The sequence below is a fragment of the Gadus chalcogrammus genome, chromosome 17 (assembly GCF_026213295.1).
Source record: "Gadus chalcogrammus isolate NIFS_2021 chromosome 17, NIFS_Gcha_1.0, whole genome shotgun sequence".
Lineage (NCBI taxonomy): Eukaryota > Metazoa > Chordata > Actinopteri > Gadiformes > Gadidae > Gadus > Gadus chalcogrammus.
In genome coordinates, this window is record NC_079428.1 from 378,965 (window position 1) to 391,420 (window position 12,456).

The following is a 12,456-nucleotide window of genomic DNA, read 5'->3' on the forward strand; positions in this document are numbered from 1 at the left end:
TGGCCTGGGCCCTGTGGTGGCCCTGTGGTGGCCTGGCCTGGCCCTGTGGTGGCCCTGCAGTGGCCTGGCCCTGTGGTGGCCCTGTGGTGGCCCTGGGCTGGCCTGGCCCTGTGGTGGCCCTGTTGTGACCCTAGTCTGTGGACCAGGACCTGGGGGGGGGGGGGGGCAGTCTGTGGACCAGGACCTGGGGGGTTTGTCGACCAGGTCCAGAGCCAAGACCACTTCAGTGTACAGACTACGCATCCAATGAACGCACTGCGACCTCCCCCTGGGAACAGGAAGTGAGCAGCAGTCATCCAATGAACGCACTGGGACCTCCCCCTTGGAACAGGAAGTGAGCAGCAGTCATCCAATGATCGCACTGGGACCTCCCCCTGGGAACAGGTAGTAACCAGCATTCAGTGTTGGATTGTTTCCATTTATCTTTTGCCTTTTTCTGAGAATCCATTAAGCTGCTTGTTATTGACAGTGTAAACATCCTTTACGTCCACATGTACATGAGCTCCAGTCAGCAGTTGAACCATAATACCACGTCTGTCAGAGAGCTCTGCCACATCAGCAGAGCTGATTGTCTGTGTATGTGTGTGTGTGTGTGTGTGTCTATGTGTGTGTGTGTCAGTGTGTGTCGGTGTGAGGGTGTGTGTGTTAAACGTTGTTGTCTTCACTTGGCGGTCGCTCAGCCTTGGTTTCCATCAGCGACTGTTGAACTGGAGAAGGAAACTGAGTTACAATCAAAAAATTAATCTGAGAGAACTCTTCTTTATGACCCCTGAATGGACCAACCATCCGTTATGAATGAGTGAACGGTGTCCATAATCCTCACCTTGTGGTTCGGTGGCCACCACGGCGTCGGGGGCCTCTGACTTCATCATGTCCACATTCAGACTCTCTGTGGACACACAGGACTCAGTCAGACTCTGAGGACACACAGGACACCGTCATAGTCCTTGATCAGACTCAGGGCTGTGGTAACGTTCAGTCAGGCTCCTGTGATAACGTTCTGTGGTAACGTTCAGTCAGGCTCCTGTGATAACGTTCTGTGGTAACGTTCAGTCAGGCTCCTGTGATAACGTTCTGTGATAACGTTCTGTGATAACGTTCTGTGGTAACGTTCAGTCAGGCTCCTGTGATAACGTTCTGTGGTAACGTTCAGTCAGGCTCCTGTGATAACGTTCTGTGGTAACGTTCAGTCAGGCTCCTGTGATAACGTTCTGTGATAACGTTCTGTGATAACGTTCTGTGGTAACGTTCAGTCAGACTCCTGTGATAACGTTCTGTGATAACGTTCTGTGGTAACGTTCAGTCAGGCTCCTGTGATAACGTTCTGTGGTAACGTTCTGTGGTAACGTTCAGTCAGGCTCCTGTGATAACGTTCTGTGATAACGTTCTGTGGTAACGTTCAGTCAGGCTCCTGTGATAACGTTCTGTGGTAACGTTCAGTCAGGCTCCTGTGATAACGTTCTGTGGTAACGTTCATTCAGGCTCCTGTGATAACGTTCTGTGGTAACGTTCAGTCAGGCTCCTGTGATAACGTTCTGTGATAACGTTCTGTGGTAACGTTCAGTCAGACTCCTGTGATAACGTTCTGTGATAACGTTCAGTCAGGCTCCTGTGATAACGTTCTGTGGTAACGTTCAGTCAGGCTCCTGTGATAACGTTCTGTGGTAACGTTCAGTCAGGCTCCTGTGATAACGTTCTGTGGTAACGTTCAGTCAGGCTCCTGTGATAACGTTCTGTGGTAACGTTCAGTCAGGCTCCTGTGATAACGTTCTGTGGTAACGTTCAGTCAGGCTCCTGTGATAACGTTCTGTGGTAACGTTCAGTCAGGCTCCTGTGATAACGTTCTGTGATAACGTTCTGTGATAACGTTCAGTCAGGCTCCTGTGATAACGGTCAGTCACTCAGGGCTCCTGTGATAACGTTCTTTGATAACGTTCAGTCACTCAGGGCTCCTGTGATAACGTTCTGTGATAACGTTCTGTGATAACGTTCTGTGATAACGTTCAGTCAGACTCCTGTGATAACGTTCTGTGATAACGTTCAGTCAGGCTCCTGTGATAACGTTCTGTGATAACGTTCTGTGGTAACGTTCAGTCAGGCTCCTGTGATAACGTTCTGTGATAACGTTCTGTGATAACGTTCAGTCAGGCTCCTGTGATAACGTTCTGTGATAACGTTCAGTCAGGCTCCTGTGATAACGTTCTGTGATAACGTTCAGTCAGGCTCCTGTGATAACGTTCTGTGATAACGTTCTGTGATAACGTTCAGTCAGGCTCCTGTGATAACGTTCTGTGATAACGTTCTGTGGTAACGTTCAGTCAGACTCCTGTGATAACGGTCAGTCACTCAGGGCTCCTGTGATAACGTTCTGTGATAACGGTCAGTCACTCAGGGCTCCTGTGATAACGTTCTGTGATAACGTTCTGTGATAACGTTCAGTCAGACTCCTGTGATAACGTTCTGTGATAACGTTCAGTCAGGCTCCTGTGATAACGTTCTGTGATAACGTTCTGTGATAACGTTCAGTCAGACTCCTGTGATAACGTTCTGTGATAACGTTCTGTGATAACGTTCTGTGATAACGTTCTGTGATAACGTTCAGTCACTCAGGGCTCCTGTGATAACGTTCGGTGATAACGTTCTTTGATAACGTTCAGTCACTCAGGGCTCCTGTGATAACGTTCGGTGATAACGTTCTGTGATAACGTTCTGTGATAACGTTCAGTCAGACTCCTGTGATAACGGTCAGTCACTCAGGGCTCCTGTGATAACGTTCGGTGATAACGTTCGGTGATAACGTTCTGTGATAACGTTCTGTGATAACGTTCAGTCAGACTCCTGTGATAACGGTCAGTCACTCAGGGCTCCTGTGATTACGTTCTTTGATAACGTTCAGTCACTCAGGGCTCCTGTGATAACGTTCTTTGATAACGTTCAGTCACTCAGGGCTCCTGTGATAACGTTCTGTGATAACGTTCTGTGATAACGGACTGTGATAACGGTCAGTCGCTCAGGCCTCCTGTGATAACGTCAGACTGAGCTTCAGTCCAGAAGGTTCCTCACGTTGGATCCCGAAGCACAGCTTCTTCTTCTGGTAGGAGATGTAGCTGGTGACCGCCCCCACCAGCGCCATGGCAACCGCACTCACAATGCCGCCGATGGTGCCCACCTCGGCCCCGGAGCCTGGAGAACAAGCAGTCAAAGACACCAGTCGACCAGTGGACCCCACCAGTAGACCAGTGAACCACACCAGTCAACCAGTGGACCCCGACAGTAGACCAGTAAACCACACCAGTGAACCACACCAGTAGACCAGTAAACCACACCAGACAACCAGTGAAACACACCAGTAGACCAGTAAACCACACCAGACAACCACACCAGTAGACCAGTAAACAACACCATTAGACCAGTAAACCACACCATTAGACCAGTAAACCACACCGGTAGACCAGTAAACCACACCAGTGAACCACACCAGTAAACCACACCAGTAGACCAGTGAACCACACTAGTGAACCACACCAGTAGACCAGTAAACCACACCATTAGACCAGTAAACCACACCAGTAGACCAGTAAACCACACCAGTGAACCACACCAGTAGACCAGTGAACCACACCAGTGAACCACACCAGTAGACCAGTGAACCACACCAGACAACCAGTGAACCACACCATTAGACCAGTAAACCACACCAGACAACCACACCAGTAGACCAGTGAAACACACCAGTGAACCACACCAGTAGACCAGTGAACCACACCAGACAACCAGTGAACCACACCATTAGACCAGTAAACCACACCAGACAACCACACCAGTAGACCACACCAGTAGACCAGTAGACCACATCAGTAAACCACACCAGTAAACTAGTGAACCACACCAGTGAACCAGTAAACCACACCAGACAGACAGTAAACCAGTAACCCCCGGACAGACGGATAGTAAACCAGTAAACCACAGCAGACACCCATCAAATCAGTAAACCACACCAGGAAACCACACCAGTAAACCAGTTAACCACAGCAGACCCACAGTAAACCAGTAAACCACTGCAGACACACAGTAAACCACAGCAGACACAGAGTGAAGCAGTAAAGCAAAGGTTACCAGTTAGATCGGTTTGGCCTTTCTCTCCGTCGCTGGGTTGGTTGCCTAGTGATAAACAGGACAAAGAGTAGAGCCAAGTCGAGTCTGTTCTATCCTTATGTTTACCTGCATTATGTAAACTGATTTAGGGACTTTGATCTTGATACAAGATGATCCTCATTGGTTGATAAGGAAGCCTGACACATCTCTCTACCATGTCCTCGTTAGCCTAGATGGACACTCAAGACCTCTCAGTATGTTCAGCACTTCATCACCTTTGCCTTTGTCCGGTTTGTAGTCTTCATCCTTAACGAGGCCAAAGAGATCGTCGTCTGATATCCCACCTGAACAGAAGGACAGTTGGACACAAAGACACTTATTATGGTGGAGGAAATGGTTGAGGATTGGATCATTTAAATTTCTCTAGCCACACTTTTGTTAAAGCTCAAGAGGCTTCAAAATATCTTGAACATGAAGACAACAGACACAACATTATACTGTTCTGAACACAATGTTACACTGTTCTGAACAAAACGTTATTCTGTTATACTTTACAATAACAGTACCATAATTCCCCATTCATTAACATTAGTTAATGCAGTAATAGTTTTAAATCAAAGTGATGTAACACTGACACAGAGGGTTAAATGGCGGCTGCAGTCTAACGCTCCACGTTGGACAGTTCTCCCCCCTCCTCAACCTGAAGCTCAGACCATTACATAGGATTTATCAAAGACCATACTGGTGACTGAGATACTGGTCGGATACTGGAGAGATACTGGTGAGATGAGGATGAGTTGCGGTGAGATACTGGTGAGCCACTAGATTGACACTGGTGGGATACTGGAGAGATACTGGTGAGAGCTCTACTGGTGGATATGGGCTGGTGAGAGCTCTACTTGTGGCTATGGGCTGGTGAGAGCTCTAGTGGTGGTGGCTATGGGCTGGTGAGAGCTCTAGCGGTGGCTATGGGCTGGTGAGAGCTCTACTGGTGGCTATGGGCTGGTGAGAGCTCTACTGGTGGCTATGGGCTGGTGAGAGCTCTAGCGGTGGCTATGGGCTGGTGAGAGCTCTACTGGTGGCTATGGGCTGGTGAGAGCTCTACTGGTGGCTATGGGCTGGTGAGAGCTCTAGCGGTGGCTATGGGCTGGTGAGAGCTCTAGTGGTGGCTATGGGCTGGTGAGAGCTCTACTGGTGGTGGTGGTGGCTATGGGCTGGTGAGAGCTCTACTGGTGGTGGTGGTGGCTATGGGCTGGTGAGAGCTCTAGCGGTGGCTATGGGCTGGTGAGAGCTCTACTGGTGGCTATGGGCTGGTGAGAGCTCTACTGGTGGCTATGGGCTGGTGAGAGCTCTAGCGGTGGCTATGGGCTGGTGAGAGCTCTAGTGGTGGCTATGGGCTGGTGAGAGCTCTACTGGTGGTGGTGGTGGCTATGGGCTGGTGAGAGCTCTACTGGTGGTGGTGGTGGCTATGGGCTGGTGAGAGCTCTAGCGGTGGCTATGGGCTGGTGAGAGCTCTACTGGTGGCTATGGGCTGGTGAGAGCTCTACTGGTGGCTATGGGCTGGTGAGAGCTCTAGCGGTGGCTATGGGCTGGTGAGAGCTCTAGTGGTGGCTATGGGCTGGTGAGAGCTCTACTGGTGGTGGTGGTGGCTATGGGCTGGTGAGAGCTCTACTGGTGGTGGTGGTGGCTATGGGCTGGTGAGAGCTCTAGCGGTGGCTATGGGCTGGTGAGAGCTCTACTGGTGGCTATGGGCTGGTGAGAGCTCTACTGGTGGCTATGGGCTGGTGAGAGCTCTACTGGTGGCTATGGGCTGGTGAGAGCTCTAGTGGTGTTGGCTATGGGCTGGTGAGAGCTCTAGTGGTGGCTATGGGCTGGTGAGAGCTCTACTGGTGGCTATGGGCTGGTGAGAGCTCTACTTGTGGCTATGGGCTGGTGAGAGCTCTAGTGGTGGTGGCTATGGGCTGGTGAGAGCTCTAGCGGTGGCTATGGGCTGGTGAGAGCTCTACTGGTGGCTATGGGCTGGTGAGAGCTCTACTGGTGGCTATGGGCTGGTGAGAGCTCTACTGGTGGCTATGGGCTGGTGAGAGCTCTAGTGGTGGTGGCTATGGGCTGGTGAGAGCTCTACTGGTGGCTATGGGCTGGTGAGAGCTCTAGTGGTGGTGGCTATGGGCTGGTGAGAGCTCTAGTGGTGGTGGCTATGGGCTGGTGAGAGCTCTACTGGTGGCTATGGGCTGGTGAGAGCTCTACTGGTGGCTATGGGCTGGTGAGAGCTCTAGTGGTGGCTATGGGCTGGTGAGAGCTCTACTGGTGGCTATGGGCTGGTGAGAGCTCTACTGGTGGTGGTGGTGGCTATGGGCTGGTGAGAGCTCTACTGGTGGTGGCTATGGGCTGGTGAGAGCTCTACTGGTGGCTATGGACCGGTGGGCCTACCTCCCTGGTTCTTTCTGTTGGGTTTCTCAGGTTTGTCATTGCTGGGCAGAAGGGCATCAGCCAAATCAAAGTCATTGCCTGAAAAGATGTAAAGGTCAAAGGTTGAAGATCCTGGAGGTAACTGGGTGGATGGTAGGAGACCTGAGAGCAGTGGTGTGGTGGGATCCATACACAGCCCCCACAGAGCATCAGACTTCAGTTCATATCAACGTGGAGACACTATGGGGAGGCAAAGGAGCCGGTTTGTTTAAGAGCAGAAGGACTCTGGGCCGCGGGTGGGAAGAGTGGTAGGAGCTGGAAGGGGCTGTCACTCAAACCCCTGGAGGCCAACCAGAAGAATCAGAGGTCAAGAACGGTTGACCTCTGAAGCTAGTGCGTTCTTCTAATGACGACGAATCAGACCTATATATATATATATATATTGGGCTTGTAAAATTAACGCGATAATAACCCATTAACTCGGTCTTATATTAAAGGCACCCAGTGCAACTTTATGTAAACATTCAATGAAAAATAACCATTCAATTTCTAGTTTTTTTTACACATCTTTGCTGCTTAAATGTCGGTATGTAATGGTATGGAGTTATTGAAACTTACTACGTGTAAAAAAGACTAGAAATTGAATGTTTATTTTTAAGCCTCGAAAGTTGCACTGGGTGCCTTTAATTATATTATAAATATTTATATTTATATATATATAGATAAATGTTTATATATATTTATATATATTTATAAATATATATGCATATATATGTATACATAAATATTTATATATATATATATACACATTTCAGAATCAGGGTTTTCTTGATTTTTTAATAATGGTAAAATAGGTCCGGGCTGATGCGGTGTTGCCGCGGTGTGGACATTTTCACACTGAGTAATACGCTCGTGTCAACACCGGTATTACCGGTATAAACGGTATTAACTTTGAAACTATAGGGTTAGCCAGTCAGGCTAACCCTATAGTTATAGTTATAACCCCAACCGCCATCTTCTCCGTCAACTCTCCTCTCACACTCGGTGACAGCGGCTGGCAGCGCGCCAATTCTGGGCGTCTTATATCGTTCTATATATAACAGTATAATGTAATTTTATGTATCATAATATCACGTCCAAAAGCTCTGTGTGCCTCCGGATGGCCCTTGCGCGGGGAGCTCACGTAGGGATTGGGCCTCGCGGGGTTTGTTTACCGGCGTTGCTATGGTTACCGGTCTTGTAAGGAAGCACGTCAATTCTCGGCGCACCAATTCTCCCGCACAGAGCAGAACTGTGGCCCATTCTACACATTTGAATTTTCTTAATTATAATTATATTATTAATTTTTACTAAATGTTTTTTTTATTACAAAAAAAAATCAAATTTTTTTTTTTTTTTTTTGCCTCAACACCGAGTAATCGGTGTTGGCCTCAACACCGGTAACACCGGTAATACCGTATACCGCGGCAACCCTAGTACACATCTAACGATTATAGTTTGGAATGTGTCATGCCTTACATATAAAACACAGACAGACAGACAGACAGACAGACAGACAGACAGACAGACAGACAGACAGACAGACAGACAGACAGACAGACAGACAGACAGACAGACAGACAGACAGACAGACAGACAGACAGACAGACAGACAGACAGACAGACAGACAGACAGACAGACAGACAGACAGACAGACAGACAGAACAACAGACCCACACACACTTACACACACGCACGCACACACACAAACTCATATAGAAGTAGCTCTTCCCGGGGGCGGGGTCTCACCGGGCCTGGGCGTGGCCGCTCGGGGGGGCGGGGCCCGCCCCTTGGGCTTGGTGGGCAGGAGGCTGGGCGGGGCTTTGGTGGTTCGGCCGCCTGTGGAGGAGAACACATCCGAACGTTATCTGGTTATGTGCTGTACACAGTTAGTGTTATACATAGTGCTATACATAGTGTTACACAGTTAGTGTTATACATAGTGCTATACATAGTGTTACACAGTTAGTGTTATACATAGTGTTACACAGTTAGTGTTATACATAGTGCTATACATAGTGCTATACATAGTGTTACACAGTTAGTGTTATACATAGTGCTATACATAGTGTTACACAGTTAGTGTTATACATAGTGTTACACAGTTAGTGTTATACATAGTGCTATACATAGTGCTATACATAGTGTTATAAATAGTGCTATACATAGTGTTATACATAGTGCTATACATAGTGTTACACAGTTAGTGTTATACATAGTGCTATACATAGTGTTAGACAGTTAGTGTTATACATAGTGCTATACATAGTGTTATACATAGTGCTATACAAAGTGTTATACATAGTGTTATACATAGTGCTATACATAGTGCTATACAAAGTGTTATACATAGTGTTATACATAGTGCTATACATAGTGTTATACATAGTGTTATACATAGTGCTATACATAGTGTTATACATAGTGCTATACATAGTGCTATACATAGTGTTACACAGTTAGTGTTATACATAGTGCTATAAATAGTGTTATACATAGTGTTACACAGTTAGTGTTATACATAGTGCTATACATAGTGTTACACAGTTAGTGCTATACATAGTGTTATACATAGTGCTATACATAGTGTTATACATAGTGTTATACATAGTGCTATACATAGTGCTATACATAGTGTTATACATAGTGTTATACATAGTGTTATACATAGTGCTATACATAGTGCTATACATAGTGTTATACATAGTGTTATACATAGTGCTATACATAGTGCTATACATAGTGTTATACATAGTGCTATACATAGTGCTATACATAGTGCTATACATAGTGTTATACATAGTGCTATACATAGTGTTATACATATTGTTATACATAGTGCTATACATAGTGCTATACATATTGCTATACATAGTGTTATACATAGTGCTATACATAGTGTTACACAGTTAGTGCTATACATAGTGCTATACAATACATAGTGATATACATAGTGCTATACATGGTGTTATACATAGTGCTATACATAGTGCTATACATAGTGCTATACATAGTGCTATACATAGTGTTATACATAGTGTTATACATAGTTTTATATATAGTGTTATACATAGTGCTATACATGGTGTTATACATAGTGCTATACATAGTGCTATACATATTGCTATACATAGTGCTATACATAGTGTTACACAGTTAGTGTTATACATAGTGTTATACATAGTGTTATACATAGTGCTATACATAGTGTTATACATAGTGCTATACATAGTGTTATACATAGTGTTATACATAGTGCTATACATAGTGCTATACATAGTGCTATACATAGTGTTATACATAGTGCTATACATAGTGCTATACATAGTGTTATACATAGTCATATACATAGTGTTATACATAGTGTTATACATAGTGCTATACATAGTGCTATACATAGTGCTATACATAGTGCTATACATAGTGCTATACATATTGTTATACATGGTTATACATAGTGTTATACATAAGGTTATGTTAGGGTTATAGATCGTGATATACATAGTGCTATAAGGTTATCATAGAGTTATAGATCGTGTTATACATAGTGCTATAAGGTTATGTTAGAGTTATAGATCGTGTTATACATTGTGCTATAAGGTTATGTTAGAGTTATAGATCGTGTTATACATAGTGCTACAAGGTAATCTTAGCGTTAAAGATCGGGTTATACATAGTGCTATAAGGTAATCTTAGCGTTAAAGATCGGGTTATACAGTACAGTGCTATAAGGTTTTAGCGTTCCATAACAACATATTGATTTGATTGACAGTTTCCTCTACTCACGAGCTGTGGGCGGGACATCGGGATCCAGTGCGTCTTCCAGGCTGAAGTCGCCCTGAGAGAGGACTGGCACAAGAAGAATTACAACCAATAAGAAAAATAAAGTACCAATAGATATTGATTTGTAATCAATAGACGGCTTCATAGACCTAGTTCTGTGTGTCTGTGTGTCTGTTTGTGTGTGTGTGTGTGTGTGTGTGTGTGTGTGTGTGTGTGTGTGTGTGTGTGTGTGTGTGTGTGTGTGTGTGTGTGTGTGTGTGTGTGTGTGTGTGTGTGTCTCAGTGGACTGGCTGAGGGGTGAACTAACAAGAAGAAGAAAGTTGTAATTGTTGAAACAACATGCATGCTTTATTATGGTGATGGTGTGATGGAAGTGGTGGAGGTGAGTTTGATGGAGGTGATGGAGTTGATGCTTATGATGGGTGTGGTGGTGTGATGGGTGTGGTGATGTGATGGTGTGATGGTTTCGGAGGGGGTAGTAGTCTCGATCGGGTTCTGGTTCTGATTCGGGTTTGGGTTCACCTCAGTTAACCGAGGCTGTAAACAACACATATAAGCGCCCTACCTCCCGCTGTGAGGACGGACTGCAGGAGGAGCAGGCGCCATGCCGAGCACTTCACCATGGCGTCGAAGCCACGAGAGCGACGCAGATACCGGAGAAGGTTACGCTGATGGATCCAACTGGACGGGCGGTGATAGTCCGGTCTGGGTCCGTCTGGGGTCCGTGGTGGCTGGTGTCCGGTCCCTGCGCTATAGTCCGGTCTAAGGTCTGGGTCCTGGTGGGCTGCGGGTCCGGTCCCTGCGCTATAGTCCGGTCTAAGGTCTGGGTCCTGCGGTCTGCTGGTCCCTGTCCTATGGTCCTGCAGCAGGCTGTGGCTCTGAGCACAAAGAGCTGCTGGCTGCAGGGCGGGTCCTTATGTCGGGATCACAGCGCATCACCAACAGCAGCCCGTTCCGCGGGACACCTCCTGCACGCTTCATCCATAATAATTCATCCATTATTATAATAATAAATAATAATTCATTTAATTTAGAGGCGCTTTTCAAAGCACCCAAGGTCACCTTACAGAGCATAAAGTCATCATAAATCGTTTAAAAACAAGACATTGTGTAAAAAAATAATAATAAAAAAAAAATAAAAAAAATAAATAAAACAAAAACAAGACAAAACAAACAAACAATCAAGACAGTGATCAGTTAGACGTTGTGTGCGAGTTTGAACAGGTGAGTTTTGAGTTGTGACTTGAAGGTTGTAATGGTGTCTGACTGTTTTATGTGTGGGGGGAGGTTCCAGAGTCTGGGTGCTGAACAGCTGAATGACCGGGCACCCATTGTAATGAGTCGTGATGGGGATACATAGTAGTCCAGCAGAGGTTGAGCGGAGGGAGCGGGAGGGAGTGTATTCTTGGAGGGGGTTCATTATTAGGAGATATTATTAGGAGAATAATAATTATTAAAACCAATGTCAGTTTTCTAGGTGTAAATATAAATAATATATATATAGAGCCTCCTCCATAGAGCCTTCATATAGAGCCTTCATAGACCCTCTATATAGGCCTAGAGCCTCTGTATAGAGCAGGGGTCAGCAACCTTTTCAACATGCAGTGCCAGTTTGACATTTTCTCATTAATGAGTGGGCCTTAGGCAGCAATATATTCAACATTAAGCTGAATTATGAGAGAGCAAAAACATTTCCAGAAGACCTGGAATTGTACTATTTCCATATGGTCCACAATCATGCATTAAGATTTTAATGTTTTTTGGTTGTTGTAAGATATATAGCGCCTCCTCCATATAGAGCCTCCATATAGAGCCTCTGTATAGAGTCTCCGTATAGAGCCTCCGTATAGAGCCTCCATATAGAGCCTCCATATAGAGTCTCTGTATAGAGCCTCCGTATAGAGCCTCCATATAGAGCCTCTGTATAGAGTCTCTGTATAGAGCCTCCATATAGAGCCTCTGTATAGAGTCTCCGTATAGAGCCTCCATATAGAGCCTCCATATAGTCTCTGTATAGAGCCTCCGTATAGAGCCTCCATATAGAGCCTCTGTATAGAGTCTCTGTATAGAGCCTCCATATAGAGCCTCCATATAGAGCCTCCGTATAGAGCCTCTGTATAGAGCCTCCG

At 45.8% G+C, this 12,456-nt stretch overlaps 1 protein-coding gene across 2 annotated transcripts; it reads right to left on the reverse strand.

The window, feature by feature from the left end:
• Nucleotides 1-86: 86 nt before the first annotated feature.
• On the reverse strand, nucleotides 87-11,199 carry cd99l2 (CD99 molecule-like 2). 2 transcript variants are annotated; one of them, XM_056575607.1, is made up of 9 exons: nucleotides 10,893-11,199; nucleotides 10,331-10,393; nucleotides 8,294-8,383; nucleotides 4,371-4,439; nucleotides 4,117-4,161; nucleotides 3,064-3,183; nucleotides 824-889; nucleotides 666-707; nucleotides 87-321 (listed from the first exon to the last, which is right to left on the reverse strand). In XM_056575607.1, the coding sequence occupies exons 1-9, from the start codon at nucleotides 10,948-10,950 to the stop codon at nucleotides 293-295; spliced, it is 582 nt and encodes a 193-aa protein (XP_056431582.1). In that variant the 5' UTR covers nucleotides 10,951-11,199; the 3' UTR covers nucleotides 87-292. The 2 variants fall into 2 exon arrangements, with proteins under 2 accessions (XP_056431582.1, XP_056431581.1); XM_056575606.1 differs by having other exon boundaries at nucleotides 87-374.
• Nucleotides 11,200-12,456: the final 1,257 nt, after the last annotated feature.

What these genes read in the sequence shown, in the direction of transcription:
- cd99l2 (XM_056575607.1), bottom strand. Translation starts at nt 10,950, where the DNA reads ATGGTGAAGTGCTCGGCATGGCGCCTGCTCCTCCTGCAGTCCGTCCTC. An exon ending in GTCCGTCCTCACAGCGGGAG is followed by an intron (nt 10,394 to 10,892) that starts GTAGGGCGCTTA and finishes TTCTTGTGCCAG; the next exon opens with TCCTCTCTCAGGGCGACTTC. An exon ending in AGGCCAAACCGATCTAACTG is followed by an intron (nt 3,184 to 4,116) that starts GTAACCTTTGCT and finishes CTTGTTCTCCAG; the next exon opens with GCTCCGGGGCCGAGGTGGGC.